Source organism: Exophiala oligosperma (genome assembly GCF_000835515.1).
Source record: "Exophiala oligosperma strain CBS 72588 unplaced genomic scaffold supercont1.5, whole genome shotgun sequence".
Taxonomy (NCBI): domain Eukaryota; kingdom Fungi; phylum Ascomycota; class Eurotiomycetes; order Chaetothyriales; family Herpotrichiellaceae; genus Exophiala; species Exophiala oligosperma.
The window spans coordinates 1,238,427-1,259,982 of record NW_015622822.1 but is presented as its reverse complement, the minus strand read 5'-3'; the positions used below and the strand labels follow the sequence as shown (position 1 = coordinate 1,259,982).

Below are 21,556 nucleotides of genomic sequence, written 5' to 3'. Positions count from 1 at the left end.
CAATGTCGAGGCCATTGATAGGACTCGTTTCCAGAACCTGTACCTGCAATGAACAAAATGAAAAGCAATCCATGAGTCGTGATTGGGAACGGGACAGCTACTCTATTACTTTGCCTTTTGGACAGCCTCCGCTTCCTCGACCCATTGCATGGCTTGTCTTGCAAAGAGCGTGTCGAGGTAGAACCTCGCAGCTGAGATCTTTCCATCTTTGATTTCAAACAGCCAATGGTACCTATTACAATAGCTGTTGCCATTGATTTCCATATTGGAGCTTGCTTCTACGGCCAGTCGGTCCTCATCGGCCGTGATCCCCTCGACTTTGACACTGACATCACCGATCCGAGACTCCTTCCACACCCATGCTCGAAATTCGTCTTTAGTAAGCGTTCCAGCCAATATCGGAAGCATTCCCTTTTGTGCGATGGTCGTGAAGGTCGCATCGTCGTGGTAGAGCTCAAAGTATGGTTCGATATCGCCCCCTTTCTTGACAGACCAGCGCTCACAGATTTGGTAAGCTAGCTTGCGATTCGCATCAATCTTCCGTAGTCTTTCTGCATCTATGATTGCGTTGCTTGTCATTGTGGTCGACATCGTTGATCTGCCGGTCCGCCGGGTCGTATTTTCAGGTCAAATAAGAGTTGAGGGTACAACACAGCCAATGTACTGGTAGCAGGTTTGTTGAAGACTGAACTGGCGATTCCAGGTTCTTCTCCGTGATTCACTTCAAGAATAATATTCAGTGTAGAATTTATTGGCCACATTGATTTCCTGTGCGGTGTGCTTTGCTATACTGTCTATGGCCGGACTTCCCCTTTCAGGAATTACACTAACCCGATCCAGCCGGCGCCCGAATTCATGTGGACACAGATTCACCAACCTTTCCAGACCTTTGGCCGGTGCATTTTGTAGGGTCTGAGCAGCGTCCCGATCATGTCAAGGTAACGCCACGTGAGAGAGCTTGGTCAGGGGCAATGGTATCCCGAAATTTCAGAGTTTCGAGGAATTGCCTGAGAGAAGCCTCTTACCACCGTCTAGTATGAATTCATTTCCGGTCACATAAGCACCAGCCTTGGAACAGAGGAATACTGCAGCTCCAGCAATATCCTCCGGGATTCCTAGCCGCCCCAGCGGATTGTCAGCGCCTGCCCGCTCGATCCCGCCGTACTGTTCGATGGCGGGCCCTGCTAGGCGGGTTGGGAACCAGCCAGGTGCAATCGCATTTGTGGTGATGTTATGCGGTGCAAGATCTAGGGCCAACTTCCGAGCTAGATGATGTGCAGCTGCTTTCGATACGTTGTAGGCTATTGAACCGTGCTCTCCAATATGTGGTACTGATAATCCACCTACTGAGCCAACAATGATGACCCGCGATGGGAACTCTTTGCTCCCTGCTGAGATAAGCAGCGGTAGAAGCCTGTGTAGAAAGGGAACCGAAATGATGAGTGCCTTTAGATCTTTGATAGGGAAGAGCAGCCGAGCGGTGCACCTACCTGCGTGTCAAGTTGAAGGGGCCTCGGACATTAACATCCAGCGTTTTTTGAGTCTTCCAATCGTCAAAGTCTTCAAAACAACCAGCCCAACTGGCACCGGCATTGTTCACCAGAATATCGAGTCGACCGTTATGCAATGTCTCCTTGACAGCAGTGGCCAGGGAGTCTACGCCATTCATGGTGCTGACATTGCCAACAATTCCAATAGCCTTGCCGGAGACGCTTTTGATCGAGTTCAGCTCATCAACGGCCTTCTGTAGACCGTTTTCCTTTCGAGCTGTAATGATGACCTTTGACGCGCCGGCTTGCAGAAAGGCAGCAGCAATGTAAAATCCGATACCGCGGGTGCCTGTGAATTGTCAGTATATGAAGTGCCCACAATTTTGACGACCAGAGGAGAGCCCACCGCCTGTAATCAACACAACCTTGCCATCTAGGCGGAAGAGGGAGTTGAAATTGGGAATACCTGCCATAGGTAGGAGGCGGCAGAAGTCTTGAAGAATATCAAACAGATAAAGGTGAAGCTGGACAGAACATTTTCTGGGGAAATGAAGAATAAAAGCTATGCGGGCTCATTAATGTGCCTCGGGCTTGGAGTCATGATACCGAGGAGCGTTCAGACAGTAACTGTAGCTCATGTGCCTACAGTAGAGGGCCCTCGCGCCTCCCGAACACAGGGGGATCCACCCGAGTATGAAATCAACAGGATTTGGCAGAGGGCAGCCGTGGATACAGTTTCTGATATTTCCATATGCCTACAGTCGTGCTGCTCTTCTGTTCACATAGGTCAACAGGAGTAACGCTATAAATCGAGCCCCTAATGTTTGCGCTATCGAACTGAGCCGAAAGACATCGTATCGAATTAGCTTACCTTGGGGGGGCATCTGACCGAGAAATTTTCTATCTTCTGATCGTTTCAAAGCACCATGAACAATTCTCTTTCTGATAGCGCAGAGAGATGGGCAAGTACTGTAGCAAGAAGAACATGATGGGGACAACAATGAGAATGATGGGACCTTGGGAGTTGTTGGGTCCTGTGATCTTGACACGGTGAGCCAACGAAGTGTCAGACGAGACCAATTTGGGACATTTTGCCTAGGACTTCCATAGGACAGGGCCATCTGAACAGGGCGTCAGACGAATCATTATCCTTTGGCCACCACCGCTTTCTGTCTCCCACAGCTCTTCTGGTCAACCATGTGACAATGCAGAGGGGATAATCCTCAACAAGCAACTCGGTTACTGTACGGACACAAGGAACAAATAATCAATTAGTAGCATTCGGACAAAGTACTGGAAGTGGAAGATGAGAAAATTGTGCCGCTTACTAAGCCGTGGAAGCCCGAGTAAGCACTGCATTTTGGATGTCTTTGTCAGTCCAACATCTCTACTAATGCTGAGCGCCGTACATCTAACTACGACGCTACCAGAATCCCTTGGAGTACTTTAGGCCCTCGTATAATCAGGAACGTTCCCAGCCCATTGGGTACCTTGGTAAAGGTACCGGAGCTACTCCCGCAATAAGGAACTAAGCCCAATAATGAGTTGTCTGACAAGATGTTTCCCACATGCAAAATGTCATTCCGTCAATGCCTGAGTCCGTACGGAGTAAAAAACTCATCGCCGTCAGACATGCCTTGCTGTGACGTCAGAAGCCACTGATGGGCAGATCTCTTCCTTGATGAAATTCCACGTGCGTGTCAACCGAAGTCACAGCAACAAAGAAATATATAAAAAAAATATGGAGTACAAGACTTCGAGCATTTTCTGGTGCCGTTTCAGCTTCAACATACTTTTCCAAGTCTTCCTTTTCCGAATCCTCACTTTTTTCTCACTTCAATCCTCTCCTTATCCCCCAAACCACGCCCACGCTCCTTAACATTACGACCAAACCCAAACAAATCCTCTCTATCGCGACTCAACCAATCTATCCCCAATTACCTAATTCTAGTACCTGAAACCCAACGTCATCAAATCGGCCCGCCCGGCGATAGGCCAAAACGGCCCCCCTCCCCGCCAATAACCCAAGATACGAGATTTGTCCCATATCGGAAAGGGGAGCAATATCGTCATTTATCACATCTTCTCAGACTGCGATCCAAGCGTCTCAATTATTCTCTCTTCTGGCAACGAAGCAGGGGGGAAAAAGAAGAATCACCATATCCGCCATAGCCACCTCAACTGCATACCACACCGAGAACAGAGACAGAGGCATCGTCACATCTCAGTCGATTTAGGCACAGCTCCGACAATCGCCAGCAGTTCTTGCGATAAGAAAAAAGGAAACAGGAAACCAAAAATCCATACCCAGATATCTCTCCCTCTTCCCCATACACACGCATCCGCGCGCGCACAAGATGGGTAAACAGGCAAACCTGTACAGTTACCCTACGGTCGACAACCTCGCCGCCCACCTGCGCACTTACATCCTGTCGTGTCAAAAGGCCGCCTTCCAACGGCACGACGCGTTCAAGGTGGCCGTGTCGGGAGGTTCCCTCGCCGCGACGCTCGCCAAAGCTCTCCTCGTGGCCGGGCCCAACGAAGACCCCGAATCCGGCCCGCAGTTTTCGAAATGGGAGGTCTTTTTCGCCGACGAGCGGGCCGTGCCCTTTGACGACGAAGACAGCAACTACGGCCTCCTGAAGAAGGACCTCCTCGACAAGATCCCCCGTGGACAAGGCACGCCGACCGTCCACGCCATCAACCTCGAACACCTCGACGACGCTCAGGAGCTGGCCGACCAGTACCAAGAGGCGCTCATGTCGAGCTTCGCCAGCAAGGACTCGGTCAAGACGCCCATCTTTGATCTGATCCTGCTCGGTTGTGGCCCCGACGGCCACACGTGCAGTCTGTTCCCGGGCCACCAACTCCTGCGCGAGTCCGACGCCTGGGTCGCCCCGATCGAGGACAGCCCCAAGCCCCCTCCCCGAAGAATCACCCTGACCCTCCCCGTCGTGACGCACGCCCACAAGATCGCCTTCGTCGTCACGGGCGGCGGCAAGAAGGAAATCCTGAAAAAGATCCTCGAGGCCGACGACGAAGGTCGCAGTCTCCCCTGTGGCCTCGTCAACGAGGGCGGCGGCGAAAAGGTGAGCTGGTTCACCGACCACGCCGCCGTCGAGGGCGTTTCCTTCCCCAGGAGGGGAAGTTTGTGAAGAGCAAGACACTCCTGCTCCGCTCCCGACGAGGCAAACCACGAACCCCCCCTTTCATCTTTCTTTCAACGTCGGAACGATATGATATAGAAGCTTAGGAAATTTGGGATCATCGGAATCATAGAAACGAATTTTTTTTTTGCCCTCTTCTTCAACCAGTGGGGCCAGGCGTTTTCGCTCGTGCGGCACGATTTTCGATGGTGCAGCGACGAAAACTCGGCGGCCCCGTCATCATGATGACTTTTGAGTAGTCGATGGGAAGCGAGAGAAAACCAACCCCGGATTGATAAAGGTCCTCGGAGGTCCTTTTATTTTGGCAACGCTTGGGCAACGACATATCTGTGTTCATGTCCTGATCGAGTCGAGGGCATACTCTATAGAAAGAGTACCTAGCCAAAAGGGTTCAAATCGCAATCTCGGTCTCTTTTCATCTTCTTCTTTCCCAACAGAACAGGATATATAGATTCATGAGACCGTTCTACTACTCGTACCACGTTTGCTCTTCGCTCCTCGTGCTCTAGTAGAATAATTGTTCCGTTTTGCCCTGCCTTCTTTTCACGTATCTTGTCTCTCTTCCTGCAACCGTCGAGAGCGGCAGTAGAAGGAGAAAGAAAAGGGAAGGAATTCCTGACAACCATTTATTGCGAGAATGGGAATGTGAATAGACGTGATCAAAACTCCGAGCCTGTTTGAACATTAAAAAAAGAGGTCAAACTTGAAGACTGACAAAAAGCGGCCTTGACGACTGAATTCCAATGGGTAGCTAAACGAGACCATGCAGTAAAGAGTACGTAGGTACATATCATATACTCGTGCTCCATTCATCCTATATCCCCAATTTTATGTCACGCTTACATATTTATTCAACATGGCCATGAAACCGGTCAACAAGCTGACTAGATCGTTCCAAAGGTAGTACAAATAAGTAGATTTGGTTTTCTGTCTTTTCCTCTCATCTCATAGACCAAGAAAACGAAACAAAAAAAATATAAGCTGGCTTCGCCGTTCACGAATAAAAAGCACTCTTCTGGAAACTCTCGGGAGAAATGTCGCCTGGCTTGCTCTTCATCTCCGGTCCCTTGGCACCGAGTGCCACGGGGACGGGTGATTGCGCATTGCCGATCCCGCCAGTGGGCGAATATATTGAACTGAGGCTCTTCGCCCGGTCGCCTTGCTCGAGCAATTTGGTGGCCGCGAGGGGTGCGCTTCCTTTCATCGTTGCGGTCCTACTCCCTGGCGCAGAAGCTGCCGGCCCATCGGTGATTTGCCCCTGTGCCGGTCGTTGCGCAGGTCTCTGAATCGGCTCGAGATAGGGGCTAGGTAGGTAGCCCATCTTGCCGTCGCGTGCTCGACAACGCCACCATTCCGAGGCGTTGCCCATGGGATCCGTCTTGGATAAAACAGCGACCAGGTCGCCCTTCTTCACTTCGAGGTCCATGCCGCCCGAGTTGGGTGCAGGAGTGTAGTCATAGAGAACACGGCAGAAATCAAGCTTTCGTGGGTCGATGGGGACCTGTTCGCCGTTAGGGTTGGTGTATGTCAGCGACATTTGTTCCTGTTGTCGCTTTTGCTCTTCTTCCTGAGAGCGGGCCATGGCGCGGATGAGTTTGCCCATCAAGTAGGGCAAGCCAAAGACGGCGATGGCGAACATGATGAACGGTTTTTTGGATGGTCGAGGAGGGGCGGGACTGCCATCGGGCAGTGTAGCTGGGGCGTGTCCGCCCGAGAGGAATGATGAGAAATTGGCAGGAGTAAGAGCCGTAGCGTCAGCTGGAGGTGGTCGGCCAGTGATTTTGGCGATGAGTGTGCGCATCCACCGTAGTAACGTGAATATTCCCAGGACCGACCCGAGTGTTTGGCGGAGGTTGCCTAGTTGTTCGGCCATCGATACCATGGCTTCGGCACATCAGTTGCAGTTCGGTGCGATCATATTAGCGTCCTTGACTTACCGAAAAATGAGGAGTGCGTCGTCATGTACGCACTCTCGAGCATCTGTGCGAATCCACCAAACGCGCCCACGATGCTCTCCATTATCTGAAACGTTGCTGCTGTACTTTGATTCCATGTTTGGGTCAAACTTTGGTTGTTCGGGTCGCCGGGCATGCCGGGGTAGTTTCCATAACCTCCTCCATACATGCTACCGCCGTACATGCCGCCTCCGTAACCGCCATAGCCGCCACCGTACATTCCCCCGCCATACATGCCTCCACCACCAAAGCGGTTATATGGCGATGAGTACGACGAGTACGATGAGTAAGGTGAAGAATATGGACTTGCACCCATACCGGTGCCGAAACGATTCTGGTTCGCGTAATTAGATGCAGTCTGGTTGACTACATTGTTGAGGGTGGAAGGCCGATCGGGAAGAGCTGGAGTGCCAGAAGAAGCATCGGCAGCAGGTAGTGAGGAGGGCGTGGTCATGGCGGCCGAAGCAATCGGTGTTGTTGTCCCAGCGGCAGCTGTAGATACGTTAGCAACATGTCTTGCATCAAGGCTAGCAGATGGTATATACCTGATGCAACAGCGCGTTCCCAAGGTTTGGGCGGAGAGGGTGTCGTCATGTTATCCTGACATTATCTTGAGCTGGGACTGGCGATTGAGGCGAAAGTCGCACCGCACGATACACGGGCGTACGGGGATGGCAGGCAACGGGAGCGTCTCTCGCAACACACTGCGCGAGGACAGAGAAGCTGAGGCTCGTTGTTGAATTTCGGAAGAATGATCGGGAGGCGAGATTATGGTTCAACGCTGACACATGATTGAGAATGGCGAAGGCTGGATTCCGTAGGAAAAATCAACCAAGATCAAAAGATGCCGAGGATGCGGAGCAAGAGGCATGAGGGAGACGGGGAGGAGGAGATGAGCGAAGCACGAAGAATCTCCGCCAAGTCAATCACATTGACCGGCCTCGGCCTCCTCCGAATGTACGGGTACGAATGACTTTAGTGAGGGATCTGAGCACTAATCGATTAGTGATCCCATTAGCCTTCAAATACGCCCTTGGAGAGTACCTGTTAAGTGGTGTAGTCTGCGTTAGCGCATCCTAGTCAGCCTCTAAAGATATCAGGTTGATAACCTCGGCTATTGTCGCATGCACTTATTTATGTACGGCACAGTACGGAGGACACAACAACCAAAAGCAGAGTACGGCCGTGAATGACACATTTACGACGAGATGGCTCATCATGATGTCCCAAAGGCTGAGAATACTGTACTTCTCGATGATTTACATGACATCTCAAGGCTATATTACAAGAGCGTGTCGAAACATGTAAGAGGTCAAATGCTTGCACGATCAATCACTCAAGCACAAACCCAAGTTCATCTCTCTTATCATCGGTCAAGCGTCCCCATTCAAGCAAGAGCCTGAAGAAATAGACCTCCATATCTTCCTTTCTGAGCACCTCTGACGCCCATTTCCTGCCCCCTTCTGCAATCAATTCGGCCTCTTTATCGTGCCCTTTCCACCTGATCTGCTGACCAAACATGGTCCCATTGACACCTGCAAAGTATGCCAACGTGCTCCAAACCCCATGCAGTCTGATATCCTGTGGCACGAAATGGAGCCATGCTGTCAACCGACTGTCGTACCACTCTCTGAACAGTGCCGTCTTGAAGGGCAAACTTCTCGACTGTAGAAAGGGCAAGAATCGTCCAGAGAAACCTGCCCCGTCGAGGTCAAACAAAAACTTATATCGCCAGTGCTCCTGAAAATCGCTTGGGCCGACCAGTCCAAACTCGGCCTCCTGGTCAGTACAGTCATGCAGGCCAACTCCGCCGCAACGCGCGATACGATCGACAATGGCAATATCAGTCTCCAACCCCAGCTCTTTTGCGGCAGGGCCATCAAGAATCTGGTATTTGTACTTTTTGTAGTTGGCCGGATTAGGCAATAGAACGGCGAACCGGTCATGGGAAGACGTTGTGAGGTTGTTAGTCATATGCACAAGCCTTTGTCTTGTCATACCTCGCCAGGAGTGGTCACCACCCGACACGCCCTCAGAGGTCGCGCCTCGCCAGAATAAAACATTCACCTTCTGGTCGAACGGAGGGTCTGGGTTCCCCGGGGTATAGCCCTCCTCTCCTGGAACACCTTTTGAGTCGGATGGTTCGTAACGCACCTTGTCCATGTAGTTCCAGGCGCTGGGATATAAAATGTCATTGTACCCGTGGGGCTTGGATTGCGAGAACACTGGCATGAGCTGGTAGCTTGACTTGAACGCTGCCGGAGAGAGGTAAAAGCCATGCAAATACGCCATATCAGGTTGGTGGCAGATATCAGCTGCTTCCGACCAGTTGCTTACGAACTGGCCTAGCGAATGCTTAGCGACGCAAGGTCCGCAGACATGTGCTTGAGAGTAGATGTGTTGACTTTGTCGGGCAGTAGACGATGGAGGACACCCCACCGAGCCGAACGCGCGGAATGTGTTTCGGAAAGACATGTCTCTGAAAACGGTATCGGTGAGAACATTTTCGGGGATTGGCAACCAGCCAGATGCGCGATCTGGGGAAAAACCTGCGCCGCCGCTTTTATCTTCAGCCCGGGCCTGGTCTCTCAGGTGATTGATGTCACTGTACGGTACGGCCACTCTTGACTCGTCGTTGATGTTGAAGGCAAGATCCATATCTGGTAGATGGCGAGCAAAGCTATTGATGAGGGCGGCAACACCTTCAAGCATCCAGCGATGCGTGGGTATAACATTCTCTTGTACAGCTGCGTTACCATTGCGGATGGTGATGCCAGATATTTCGTTCCAGGGGTTGGAAACCATCTCCCAGGTTTGTTTTCGTAGCGAGGCTGGTGATATGGTGCGGAATGGCAAGAGGTCTTCGTATATCTGATCAAACTCATCCACGATGAGGATAGATTTGTTCCTTGCGTATTCAAACCAAACGTCAAACCCGGGAGGAGGATTGCGGTTGTATCTCTGCTTGTACCGAGCGACGGTATCAGAAAGTGAAGAGGTACTTCCCACAGATTGCAGGTAATTATCGTGGTGGATTTTCGCATCGTAGATCAGCATATCTATCGGATGATAGTGTACGTAGCTATTCTTCCGTAAAGCTGGGAAGATAAGGATGCACAAAAGAAGGAACAGTAACGTCTGTCGAGATGCTGACAGTGGAGTCCTATCGCCCACTGCTTGCTGGCTGTGTCGATATGCTAACCAGCCCCAAAAAACGAAAAGAAAGGAAAAGGTGGTTGTAGATAGGGGGGTTGGAGGGAAGGGATTTCTGTGAGACCAGATAAACTCGAATCCTGGTATCATTGTCATTAGAGCCGTCAAATAGAGCGACATGTCCAAGGCGCCGTGAGTCATGATCTGTCGTTGTTAGTGGGCAGGGCGATTGAAGATATCGTGCTTGACTTACACTATGCAAAGTGCTGATGCAGAAAAGACAGAAGAGCAAAATATGCCCGAACATTGCCACAAATGTACTGAACTCAACGCCCGGCCGAAGCAAGAGGAGCCAGTTCCTGTACTCTGGCTTGAATACATACACGATCGAAGCCACGACCGACCAGATCACGGCCGTCGCAAAAATGGCGGAACTCCAAAGGACTGCATATCGCCGTCCTGAAAGACCACGACCATTGCTCTTGGGCGAGCTTTCGTAGACCAGGAGCACAAGGCACAGGTCTAGAAATAGAGCTATGACTTGCATCGCTGGTACAGTCCTAGGTTCACCGGTCACGATCGGGCATATGTAGGTTGAATTCGAAGAGCTCCAGAGCCCTTGCGCCAGATACGCCCCATAAGACACGAGCAATATCGGAAGTAAATACCGAGTGCGAGGCCTAAGGATGAAGCGTTTAAGGGCCATACGTATTCCATCATAGATGCTGCTGTCCGGACGATCATCTTGTTCTAGGGCCAACGGCCGCTGTGATCTAGCCGCATCATAGCAAGCGAGGAGAAAGGGCAGGAACACCTCGACGTTGTCCATAGTGCATTCTGTCGCTTTCCCTATTCGGCGGTATAGTTCAATGCGCAGTGACAGTGCGACTACCGCTGCAGCCAACACTGAGATGCGAACCTTTCCATCTTGTCTAGTACTGGGCTTTGTAGGTTCCAATCTTTCAAGCGCATGCCCAAGATCTTCCAGTGGGACTGCTTCATATTGTGGTTTCTCAAGGCCCGGTGGCTGAAAAAGGGTTGGGAGTGCTTTGGTTGCGCTCACCACGGCGAAGGAACATGAGAAGAGACCAAAGACGATAAGGTGTACAGGCCGATCTATGTATAGTCAGCGACAAGGATGGTTCAAGGATCAAGTGGTAAGCGACGCGTGGGCCTTACCATGTGCGGTAGAGATTGGAAAGAGATGCACAAGCCACGCTGCTGCAACGAGTGAAATGCTGGAATAGGAAAGTCAGTGAGCGGTCTCTTTCACCCCATGCTTTGCGAAACACCTACCAAAAGCATACACTGTCGATAGTCGCCATGGCCTGATGCCAGGCTGCTTGCGACAGACGATCTCCTACTCGTAGCTGGAATCAGGAGAGCCCTCCAACCTCGAATATCGCAAATTCCGTCTTCTTCTACGTAGCGGCATTCCGAGGTTCGCTTGGCATATCGATGTATCGCACAATAGCCTCGCACAACGTGAGAGCACGCTGCGACTAACGATTTGTCAGGAACCGTTCAGAATAGTAGTTTATTGCAAGCCGGTCTTGATCTACCGCCACAAGGCTGGGCTGGGCGAGTCCCACGAGGCTGCACTAAAGTTCTCGCCTTCTCCACGCCTATTGTCAATAGAGGCAGGTCTGCCGAAATAATTTTTTGGAGAAAGATTCTCGTCGCAGGCAATTTTATCGCGAAAGACCTTCTACCATTTGGTATTCCCAATCCCTTCATGATCAGCTGATATCTGAGGCGGAGGGAGGCCGGGACATTGCAAAAATGCCTCGAAAAGCGATCGACTCGCGCATTCCAGCGCTCATTCGCAATGGCATCCAGGAAAAGAAGCGCAGTTTCGTGGTCGTCGTCGGCGACAGAGCAAAGGATGTCATTGTCCATCTGCACTACATTATGTCCTCAGTCGATGTGAAACAGAACAAGTCAGTACTATGGGCATACAAGAAAGATCTCCTTGGTTTCACGAGCCACCGGAAGAAACGAGAAGCAAAGATCAAGAAAGAGGTTAAACGAGGTATTCGAGATGCGAACACCGAGGACCCTTTTGAACTCTTCGTCACTCTGCACAACATTCGTTACGTTTATTATAAAGAGACGGAAAAGATTCTCGGTAACACATATGGCATGTGTATATTGCAAGACTTCGAGGCGATCACTCCCAACCTGCTAGCCCGAACCATTGAAACCGTTGAAGGTGGAGGATTGGTGCTGCTGCTTTTGAAAGGAATGAAGAGTTTAAAACAACTTTACACGATGTCGATGGACGTCCACTCCAGATATCGGACTGAAGCACATGATGATGTTGTGGCAAGATTCAATGAACGCTTCATTCTATCATTAGGTTCGTGCGAGTCATGTCTGGTGATCGACGACGAGATGAATGTGTTGCCCATATCTGGTGGAAAGAATGTCCAAGCTCTTCCCCCGCCCGTCTCAGCAGAGGACAGCGTGCTGCCCAACAAGAAGGAACTGAAAGAGATCAAGGATAGCTTGCTTGAGAGCAAGCCTGTTGGTCCTCTCATTTCTTTGGCGAAGACAGTTGACCAGGCCAAAGCGCTCCTCACGTTCGTCGATGCCATATCCGAGAAGACACTCCGAAGTACAGTGGCCTTGACAGCTGCTCGAGGACGAGGCAAATCGGCCGCTCTTGGTGTCGCTGTAGCCGCAGCAATAGCCCATGGTTACAGCAATATCTTCATAACATCCCCCAGCCCGGAAAACTTGAAGACTCTTTTCGAGTTTGTAATCAAGGGATTCGATGCTCTTGAGTACATGGATCATGTCGACTACACTATTTTACAGTCAACAAATCCGGACTACAACAAGGCCATTGTACGGATCAATGTTCACCGCCAGCACAGGCAAACGATACAGTATATCCAACCTCAAGATGCCCACGTTCTGGGTCAGGCTGAATTGGTTGTGATTGACGAGGCGGCTGCCATTCCTCTTCCTCTCGTCCGGAAATTGATGGGGCCGTATCTTGTCTTCATGGCCTCAACAATCAACGGTTACGAAGGCACTGGTCGGTCATTGTCCCTCAAATTGGTCCAACAACTACGCGAGCAATCCAGAGGTGGTGTTGTCAACGGGGACGATCTCGAAATCACCGACAAGTCCACTGGCAAAGCCGCCAAAGATGGTCAAAAGGTCTATAATGGAGGTCGCTCCTTGCGAGAGATCACTCTTTCTGAGCCCATTCGGTACGCCCCAGGTGATGGGGTTGAGAAATGGCTGAATCGTTTACTCTGTCTCGATGCGACGCTTCCTAAATCTAAGATGAACACTCAAGGCACACCTCACCCCTCCACATGCGAGCTCGTCCATGTTAACCGAGACACACTCTTCTCCTTCCACCCCGTATCCGAGAAATTCCTCCAGCAAATGATGGCCCTGTACGTTGCCAGCCACTACAAAAACTCACCCAACGACCTTCAACTAATGTCTGACGCTCCCGCGCATCAACTATTCGTCCTCATCCCACCCATCCCCGAAGATTCCAACAGACTCCCCGAGCCTCTCTGTGTCATCCAAGTCGCGCTGGAAGGCCGCATCAGCAAGAACGCCGTTCTGAACTCTCTGTCCCGCGGTCAACGTGCAGGAGGTGATCTCATCCCATGGCTTGTGAGCCAACAATTCCAGGATTCCGAGTTCGCTGGCCTCTCAGGCTCACGCGTTGTCCGCATCGCAACCAACCCGGAGTACCTCAACATGGGCTACGGTTCACGCGCCCTACAACTCCTCACGGACTTTTACGAAGGCAAATTCACATCTCTCTCTGAGAACGAGTCGATAGAAAGCGCCGAGCACATGCCCCGCCTCACGGACGCAGAACTCGAATCATCCACCCTTCTTGACGACAACATCCGGGTCCGCGATATCCAAAAGATGCCGCCTCTCTTTAGCAAACTGTCCGAACGACGGCCCAACCATCTCGACTACCTGGGCGTGTCATTCGGACTGACCCAACCACTCCACAAATTCTGGAAACGAGCCTCCTTCGCACCCGTCTACCTGCGCCAAACGCCCAACGACATCACGGGCGAGCACTCGTGCGTGATGCTCAAGCCCCTCTCCACCACCGCCGGAACCGGTGCGGACTCGTCCTGGCTCAGCGCATACGCCCAAGACTTCCACAAACGTTTCCTCACCCTCTTGTCATACCAGTTCCGCACCTTTTCATCCATCCAGTCTCTGAGTATCTCCGAATCGGCGACACGGGCGACCTCGGCCGCAGCAGAGCCGAGCACCACTGTTGCTCCACTGACCAAACCCGAACTCGACGCTTTGTTTTCTCCCTTTGACCTCGCGCGACTCGAATCGTACGCCAACAACCTGCTGGACTACCACGTCATCCTCGACCTGATGCCCTCGATCGCCATGCTCTTCTTCACAGGCCGACTCAAGCTCGCCCCGTGCAACGTCAGTCTCTCCGGCGTGCAGCAGAGCATCCTTCTCGCCATTGGCCTGCAGCGCAAGGACCTCGGCGACGTCGAGAAGGAACTGAACCTGCCCAGCAACCAGCTCCTGGCCATGTTCATCAAGGTCGTGCGCAAGGTCAGCACGGCGTTCAGGTCGGTCGTGTCCGGTGCGGTCGAGGCCGAGTTGCCGGAGAAGAAGAGCGACGCCATCAATTCTGGCGCTGGGTCCAATGGGATGACATCTCGCGTCCAAGTCCCGGCTCAGTCCGTTCTTGGAAATGATGATGACGACGACAAATATGACGACGACGACGACATGGTCGACCCGGCTTTCAAAGAGAAGCAGCGCGCTCTGATCGACGCGTTGCCTCTGGACAAGTAAGTACATTATTCATCGAGGACAGTTATCCAAATTTCATCATCACGGCGTGGCGTGACATGACCCAAACACCATGAATACGTGCCAGTTGATTGATCAAAACAAGTCTGAACTAATACCAGCCTTTCTGTCGAATAGATATGAAATCCGAACCGGCCAAGGAAACGGCGACGGCGGCGAGGGCGACGACGACACGGCCTGGGCCGAAGCGGAGCGGCAAGTCCGAGAGGCGGCTCTCGCGCCCGGCGGGAAAAGCAGCACGACCGTCAGCGTCAAGAGCGTCAGGAAGAACAAGAGAAAGGCGGATGAGACCACCACCGGCGATGGCGATCGTCAAGATGATGGTGGCGAGAAGAAGAAGAAACAAAAGAAAAAGGACAGAGGGGACGGCGAGAAGAAGCACAGGAGCAGCAAAGACAAGGATCACAAAAGACATCGATGATTTATGATCAGCTCTAGTAGTAAATTCCAAGTTGCCGGAACTCTGTGCGGGCTTATTTAATAAGTCCGCCAGTGCTACTCTCTGTAGCTGTAGTTCAGACGGCTCAAATGCTTTTCTGGTATCCATCAACGACTTCAAGGTGGGTGGTGATGTTGAAATACTCTCTAAATAAACCTCTGACTTAATCTGATGGCACAAATTCATCATCGTCGTCGACGCCGCCATCAACTTCGGTATACTTGACTTGCTTGCCAGCATGTCGTTTCGATCTCGGTCTGCCTGCAGACGCTGATCTGGCACGTTTCCGGGCTTTGGTGGACGATGTTGTCACGGATTGTGACAACGGTGACGCTGGTAACGGCCTGGCTCGTGATTGACTGCCGGGTCGCATTTTGCGTCTTTTGCCAATGTTCGCATTAGGCTTCGTCTTGATCTTGATCTTCAGGACATTTTTCAGATTCTTGTTCACGAGCTGTGGTTGATCCGGTTCAGGTCCTTGTTGGGCTTGGGCATCTGACTCTCCCTCCCCTTCGCCGGTAGTACTCTGCCTCCAAGTCTTCATCCAGAGATTGTGATCGTGCTGGACTGCTGGTGGTTGACAGTCAGCACCGCCGCCGTAGAACCATTCGGCTTCTTCTGCTTTGCTGCCATCGCTGTTGTCCCAGATTCCATGGATGATTGTCTTTCGGCTGGGGTCAGCGGGATGACAGAGCGCTTCGTACCTTCCAAAACGAAAATTTGGGACTGGACATTCGCAGGTTTGTCGCACATATGAACCTAGATATTCGTCCATTTCCCGACGCTCAGCGAGGCTTGAGGCGCGAGTGTAACGGTAGCGGAACCCCTTGTGATTAAAGACCTTTTCGCTTGTGAGCTTGTCGGGATCGAAGCCTTTGGGGTATCGCAGCTTCACCACCAAAGACTGGTTCCCGGCCTGTTCTTCGAGAGCTTTGGAGATAATGTTGTTTAGTTGTTTCCCATCAAACTGGTTGCGGGTTTCCGAGGCTTGTTCTCCTTGCGAAGAGGATGGTGAAGCGACATGAATATCCTCATCCTTACTCCCCGCAGGAGGAAGACAGGGTGGACAAGGCTCCATCGTGGCATCATGATCATGTTTCGCGAGGGGCGTCTGGGGGCATTCAACCCGGTCAGCATCAACCTCTTCCTGATCATTGGTATTTGTGGAAATACTGTCTGAAGACTTTGTCTCATGGGAATCTTTGGAGAAATTCTCGCTTGTGGTAGCACACTCGCCCAATATAAGAACTTGTGCATCATCATGAAATCCTCCCATTTCAACATCTTTAGATGCATCGTTGTCGTTATCAGTTTTCAGAGACTGGTGTTTCAGGCTAGAGAATAGGTCTGCTAAGAGGCTTCTCTTTTCAGTAATCCTCTTCTCCAACTGTGCAGTTTCAGTCTCTAGGCGCAGGTGTCTCTCCGGGTCGCCAGCTGCTTGTTCGGCAGCAGTAGATAGAGAATTGATTGAATGGATATCCTGCAGGAGGTCTCTCAAGGCAGTCCTGGCGATCTCCTCATCGCTTTGGGAGTCTGTAAAGAGAATATCTGTGTCGGAAACGAATTCAGGGACGATAAACGATCCTGAGCTGGCTAACCGTCTGAGCTCTCCTATATTAGTCACAGCGATAACCTTCTCCATGAAATCGATCAAGGGTATGCCAACGGCAGAATTTTTTTTGCCAGTGTCCGGAAACTGCCTACCGAGATTGTATCCTTCTTGGTCAACACTTTCTGGTGACATGGAGGATGTAGTCTCAGCTCGATCGTTGACCTCAAGAGCAAGGGCAAGAAATAGATTGTGGCGTTTCGTTTCTTCATCAATGCGTTTCTGGGTATTCAACTTTTGTTGTTTCGTTGTGAATCGGACATAGAGCCCTTCGAGGTTGTTGAGGCTACGTCGTGACATCTGCACCTCAAAGAGAGAATAGTGAAGGAGATCTCGACCCAGAGGATTTAACGGCGTGACTTCCTCCGTGCGCCGCCAGTCCGTCTCAGAAATATCTTCTGTTTCCAAATCATCAAGAACCTCTTGTAACAATTCGTCACCAGCACTCAAGTCGGTTGCAGCTCTCTTACGGACACGATTCTCGGAGATGCCAGCTTGCTTCAGCTCGCCCGCAGTAACGCCCCAAAACTGGGAGTTCTTGTAGCTTTCCGACACGAAGATCGGTAATTTTGAAGGTTCTACTTTCCTCTGGCGAGGTCTAGCTAAGGGCGGAAGCTGGCCAAGATTCAACTGTCTCTTGCCAGAAGTAGGAGCCATAGGCGGACGCTGACGACGTTTGCCGCTATCTGGGGCTGATATTCCTGAGTCGTAGCCAAGGCGCAGTGCTTCGAACCATGCTTTTTGCAAAACATCAAAAACATGATCAAGAACCTCTTTTCGTCGTGCGTCATCTTCGATTCTGGTCCCTAGCTCTGCCCATGATTTCACATGCTCCATGATCTGGCAATTGAAAGGTAGGCTTCTGTCGGGCAGCAGATGTGACAAATCAAAGCGGCGACGGAGCGGTGACAGATAAAGTTGTTGCGGAATCGAAGGAAATCGGCAAGTTCCTGCAGGGTGTGTAGTATCATCGTAGTCATGGCTCTTGAAAGGAGGTATCTCAAATCTACCTTCTCGAAGACCCTGTCTGACCCGACTAAGCGTGTCACAAGTGCTTGCGGCATTTTGGTCTCTTGTGATATCGATTTCGTTAGACTCCATGGATAAAACGGTCGAAGACTGCTGGAGCTTCTCATCAGACTGGGTGGAATGTTTCTGCGCAATGATCTCGTCCTTTGGGTTTGCAGCTTCAAAATCATTGATTACAGCCGGCCGATCTGACACGGGAGTGTTCATCGGCGAAACTGAGCCACATTGAGAAGATGACATAGTCATTTCTTCTCGATTCATTATACCTTTGTCTGATTCAATTTCGCTAGCATCTGTTTCAGGATGAGTCAAGCCCGCATCGGCTGGTGGGATTGTTGTCATCTTACCAGGATCCAACCGTGTTGGCTGGCGAAACTGAGTTAAAGCCACAGAAAGGTATCATAAATTCAATCAGCCTGGATAAAATGGTCGACAAAACCGTCAGAAATAACGACTTCCAAGAGTTTCCTCGAAATATGATGGCCAGAAAAAAGCCTAGGTACAAGTGATCTCGATGGTAGCAATGAAAGGGCTGAGACCAGGAGATGTTCATCATCCTCAGGGTGTCGCAATATTCACCACCCAAAGTCAGTGAAATGTGAGAAAGGAGGGCAGGAAGCGGAAGAGGGGCAGAGTAAGTGGATGGTGCGACAAAAGCACAAATGAGAGTCGAGTGAAGTCGACAACGTCAGGATAGTTCAGAGTCAGATGATAATAATTGGTATGATGGGACTCAGCAATTAATCAATCGCTCGGTGCTGATTGTCTAAGCAGGACTCTCAAGTCTGTGCAGTATCAATCAAAGAATTGCTCAAGAACGTTACAATTCATCATGTTCGGTAGACGCAGTTTGTTCGTGGACTGTACTCGAAGCACCCTCAACAACTTCACTTGGTTCAGACGCAGGCGACTCTGGTGCTGAACCTCCGAAAGTATCAGGTAATCGTGTCTTCGAACCTTCTCCTAGTTTGATGGCGTCGATGAAATTCTCAAGATCGAGAATATTGTGGCCCTCGCTTTGATATCTTCTCCACCACCGTCTCTTCATGTTCAAGGCAACGATCTCAAGGCTACCATCAGCTGCAAATCCCAACTCTTGTCGAATTTTGATCGCAGCTGGGTTGTCAGCTGTGACCGCATAGGCGGGTATCATATTGGCTTTGCGTTTACTATACTTCTGCACGATTTCAGCGATTCCAGCCAATGCAGAAGTCGCGGGTTGAGACACTTCCTCTGGATCAGCACTCGCCGGAACCAGAACCAAGAGACAATTGCCACTCTTTGGAGTCAAACAGGCAGTTTCAAGCTCGGCAGCAGTGCTAGCTGTGGGAATCGGGGGTATCACATCTGGGACAACCATGGGCTTCTCCTCATGCTCCACGATAGGAAGTGGTGACTCTGTTGGCGTATCATCGTCCAGTACAATCGTCCCAGAGCTACCCAAGAAGTCGTCATAATCGGATGATTTATGAGCTTCGGAGGCTTTGGAAAATGCCGCGGATGCAGATCTCGAGGACTTCGCCTTCTTCGATGTTGATTTGGGTGATTTCGCCTTCTTCGGAGCAGGATCTGGGTTGGGCGACGCAACTTGACTGAAAAACGCCACCAGGGCCTCCCGATTAATTTCGCCGTCATAAGGGATAGGTGCTTCACCAGCAGCTGGGATAAGCTGGACCGTGGGTAAGGTCGTCACACCAAATTTCTCAGCAGTGTCCTTGTGCCTTATCTGGGCAAAAGCAATGTTTCCAAGAAAGTCTACGGCCAGGCTTTTGACGAGGGGGCTAGTGGTCCCTTTGTCCGTGAAGATGAGGGCCTTTGCATGGGTAGAAGGATCTTCCAACCACTCTTCGAGAGCTTCGCCCTGTAATCTCTTGACGTGGTTGGGTATCTTATCCTTAACGGCCTCCACGATGCCTTTTGCTGATCTGGGTCCGTTGTAGTCTTCGACAATGGGTCGTCCTGGCTTTTTGCCGGGTTTGACGATTTTCAGAGTGGGAAATCCTTGGATACCCATCTGTCCACAGAATGGTTTGTTTGCCTCGTCATCACAGTCCACAGCAGCAACTTTGGCCAGTCCAGCAAGGTTTTTGGCAGCTTTCTCGTAGGCAGGTTTGAGGTTTTGACAATGTCCACACCACGGTGCGTAGAACTCTACTATCTGGAGCAGGCGTTAGTCATGAACTGAAGGGAGGGGCATTGTCGGCGTACAGATGTATGATTGGACTGGGCGATGAGAGAATCGTATGTTTTCCCCGTAACCTGAAGGACAGGAGAATTCTTGCTGTAGAAGGCATCAACCTCAAGACAAATGAGGGCAAGCACCGCCCAAGCGAGGAGGCTTGAACGAGCCATAGAATCAATAATACGAATCCGACAGGCAATCTAAAGAACTTCAGGGCACAAGATGATGGTGCAGGAAGGCATGGGCTCGAGATATGACCATGGCCCAAGGAAGTGGTGTTGCACACTGTAGTTTTCGAACACGCTGGCTTGAAGTGGGCTCGAGTGCAGGGAGGAATTATTGCGAAAGTGATGGTAAATCCGGGGTAAGAATCGCGTAGTGGTGAAAGTGGCATAATTTTGTCTGACAATAACCAGTAGCAACAATAATCCATAGAACACTTGTCAAGGTCTTGTCTACGATCGCTATCACCTATCCAGGCCTCATCATTGGCTTCCAGGTACGGAGTTGGTAGGTAGAAACTGAAATGGTAAATGGACTACGGAGTGCTTCTTCTTACTCTAGAATCCTCCTACGTATTTGAATTGGAGACAAAGGTAGAGTAAGCTGCAGTATTTCCACAGTCGTGTCAAAGAGACGAACATATTCACCGAAATCAGACTGCGCCGCTGGTTATGCCTCACCAGTGCCTTACGCTTCTCTAAAGTCGATGGCAGCGTAGTCTCAACCTCTTACCTCTTGAAACGCCCACGATTGTTTGTTCCCTTCAAATCCTTGCTCTTGACATCATCCCAGACATGGAGTGGTGATCGAAAGCACATTCAATGGCTTTGCCGTAGGATAAGGGAACGTGTCACCGTTTTCGGAGCTTGTCCAACTGAAGCCAAGTGATTCAACCACTGGGGCGCATCAGCGCGACCATATTAGAGGGGCACTAGGAGGTCGGGTTGTCCATGTCAGGAGGTACATTAGAAGATCGACCGAAAGGAGGAAGCCAGGTAGAAACTCTAGGAACGCTCAAGAAGCTTTACCTAGGTTGGTAAACCGAGAGGCGCATAAAATGGTGTAGGTGCTTCATGAAATCGCCGATAACAATGCCTAGAAGACGGTGCGAGGTGCTGTACGTACGGAATCGATAAAACACTATCCATGGCTTGCAGGGCGAGGGCGGAAGCTGACATTTACCAGTCAAAAGACCTCGGAGGCAATACGGAGTAATATCACCAACACATCATCGGAGTGGAGTGATGATGGTAATGGCCACCGCCTCTCTGGTCCTTGTGTGCTCTTAAACCTCATACTCCAGACAGGATTTCTGGCTTGAATCTGCGGTGTCGATCATGGGCCAAAGACGGGGATGGAATCATTGCCCAAGGCGGATCATCCAAACACCAATCGACCACGACCTTATCCTTGCAAAGGGGGTCACAGGTTGATGCGATGCGTAAGCGAACTTTGCCCAGTGTTGAAGTGCCCTGCATCTGCTACTCCCCGTTGAGTTAATGCGACTGATAATGATCATGGCGTAATTTGCTGAGGCGCTGTAGGTGGTATTCGTGTCACATTGAGTAGACGCCGGTTTCGCCGTGGGCCCAGCTCCTTCGTATTATTCGTATTGTACGGAGTCGCTACCAACGGGAGGAGTAGAAGGGCAAGACATGGACTGCGGATGATGTTTACGGTAATTAAATTG

General features: G+C 50.9%; 8 protein-coding genes across 8 annotated transcripts; 2 read left to right on the top strand and 6 right to left on the bottom strand.

Moving 5' to 3' along the window:
• Positions 1–105: 105 nt before the first annotated feature.
• On the bottom strand, positions 106–591 carry PV06_05789 (uncharacterized protein; the record flags this gene model as incomplete). The annotated part of the gene is made up of 1 exon (XM_016406837.1): positions 106–591. One exon carries the CDS (start codon positions 589–591, stop codon positions 106–108), a length of 486 nt encoding a protein of 161 aa, XP_016262441.1.
• A 396-nt stretch (positions 592–987) lies between these two features.
• PV06_05788 (uncharacterized protein) lies at positions 988–1,963 on the bottom strand (the record flags this gene model as incomplete). The annotated part of the gene is made up of 3 exons (XM_016406836.1): positions 988–1,414; positions 1,491–1,839; positions 1,897–1,963. 3 exons carry the CDS (start codon positions 1,961–1,963, stop codon positions 988–990), a joined length of 843 nt encoding a protein of 280 aa, XP_016262440.1.
• Positions 1,964–3,238: 1,275 nt separating this feature from the next.
• On the top strand, positions 3,239–5,135 carry PV06_05787 (6-phosphogluconolactonase). Its single transcript, XM_016406835.1, has one exon. It carries the CDS (start codon positions 3,848–3,850, stop codon positions 4,643–4,645), a length of 798 nt encoding a protein of 265 aa, XP_016262439.1. The 5' UTR covers positions 3,239–3,847; the 3' UTR covers positions 4,646–5,135.
• Positions 5,136–5,263: 128 nt separating this feature from the next.
• On the bottom strand, positions 5,264–7,484 carry PV06_05786 (uncharacterized protein). Its single transcript, XM_016406834.1, has 3 exons — positions 7,158–7,484; positions 6,595–7,104; positions 5,264–6,541 (listed from the first exon to the last, which is right to left on the bottom strand). Exons 1-3 carry the CDS (start codon positions 7,204–7,206, stop codon positions 5,652–5,654), a joined length of 1,449 nt encoding a protein of 482 aa, XP_016262438.1. The 5' UTR covers positions 7,207–7,484; the 3' UTR covers positions 5,264–5,651.
• A 380-nt stretch (positions 7,485–7,864) lies between these two features.
• PV06_05785 (uncharacterized protein) lies at positions 7,865–11,308 on the bottom strand. Its single transcript, XM_016406833.1, has 4 exons — positions 11,062–11,308; positions 10,945–11,003; positions 10,019–10,881; positions 7,865–9,969 (listed from the first exon to the last, which is right to left on the bottom strand). Exons 1-4 carry the CDS (start codon positions 11,088–11,090, stop codon positions 7,945–7,947), a joined length of 2,976 nt encoding a protein of 991 aa, XP_016262437.1. The 5' UTR covers positions 11,091–11,308; the 3' UTR covers positions 7,865–7,944.
• A 188-nt stretch (positions 11,309–11,496) lies between these two features.
• Positions 11,497–15,216, top strand: PV06_05784 (uncharacterized protein). Its single transcript, XM_016406832.1, has 2 exons — positions 11,497–14,582; positions 14,722–15,216. The coding sequence occupies exons 1-2, from the start codon at positions 11,548–11,550 to the stop codon at positions 15,023–15,025; spliced, it is 3,339 nt and encodes a 1,112-aa protein (XP_016262436.1). The 5' UTR covers positions 11,497–11,547; the 3' UTR covers positions 15,026–15,216.
• On the bottom strand, positions 15,061–18,023 carry PV06_05783 (uncharacterized protein; the record flags this gene model as incomplete). Its single annotated transcript, XM_016406831.1, has 1 exon — positions 15,061–18,023. One exon carries the CDS (start codon positions 18,021–18,023, stop codon positions 15,207–15,209), a length of 2,817 nt encoding a protein of 938 aa, XP_016262435.1. The 3' UTR covers positions 15,061–15,206.
• A 247-nt stretch (positions 18,024–18,270) lies between these two features.
• PV06_05782 (protein disulfide-isomerase domain) lies at positions 18,271–20,187 on the bottom strand. Its single transcript, XM_016406830.1, has 2 exons — positions 19,890–20,187; positions 18,271–19,839 (listed from the first exon to the last, which is right to left on the bottom strand). Exons 1-2 carry the CDS (start codon positions 20,031–20,033, stop codon positions 18,502–18,504), a joined length of 1,482 nt encoding a protein of 493 aa, XP_016262434.1. The 5' UTR covers positions 20,034–20,187; the 3' UTR covers positions 18,271–18,501.
• Between the last annotated feature and the right edge of the window lie 1,369 nt (positions 20,188–21,556).

What these genes read in the sequence shown, in the direction of transcription:
- PV06_05787 (XM_016406835.1), top strand. Translation starts at nt 3,848, where the DNA reads ATGGGTAAACAGGCAAACCTGTACAGTTACCCTACGGTCGACAACCTC.
- PV06_05786 (XM_016406834.1), bottom strand. Translation starts at nt 7,206, where the DNA reads ATGACGACACCCTCTCCGCCCAAACCTTGGGAACGCGCTGTTGCATCA. An exon ending in GGAACGCGCTGTTGCATCAG is followed by an intron (nt 7,105 to 7,157) that starts GTATATACCATC and finishes ACGTATCTACAG; the next exon opens with CTGCCGCTGGGACAACAACA. An exon ending in GACGCACTCCTCATTTTTCG is followed by an intron (nt 6,542 to 6,594) that starts GTAAGTCAAGGA and finishes GATGTGCCGAAG; the next exon opens with CCATGGTATCGATGGCCGAA.
- PV06_05785 (XM_016406833.1), bottom strand. Translation starts at nt 11,090, where the DNA reads ATGGCGACTATCGACAGTGTATGCTTTTG. An exon ending in TCCAATCTCTACCGCACATG is followed by an intron (nt 10,882 to 10,944) that starts GTAAGGCCCACG and finishes GACTATACATAG; the next exon opens with ATCGGCCTGTACACCTTATC. An exon ending in GCATCAGCACTTTGCATAGT is followed by an intron (nt 9,970 to 10,018) that starts GTAAGTCAAGCA and finishes TAACAACGACAG; the next exon opens with ATCATGACTCACGGCGCCTT.
- PV06_05784 (XM_016406832.1), top strand. Translation starts at nt 11,548, where the DNA reads ATGCCTCGAAAAGCGATCGACTCGCGCATTCCAGCGCTCATTCGCAAT. An exon ending in GACGCGTTGCCTCTGGACAA is followed by an intron (nt 14,583 to 14,721) that starts GTAAGTACATTA and finishes TCTGTCGAATAG; the next exon opens with ATATGAAATCCGAACCGGCC.
- PV06_05782 (XM_016406830.1), bottom strand. Translation starts at nt 20,033, where the DNA reads ATGGCTCGTTCAAGCCTCCTCGCTTGGGCGGTGCTTGCCCTCATTTGT. An exon ending in CCCAGTCCAATCATACATCT is followed by an intron (nt 19,840 to 19,889) that starts GTACGCCGACAA and finishes CGCCTGCTCCAG; the next exon opens with ATAGTAGAGTTCTACGCACC.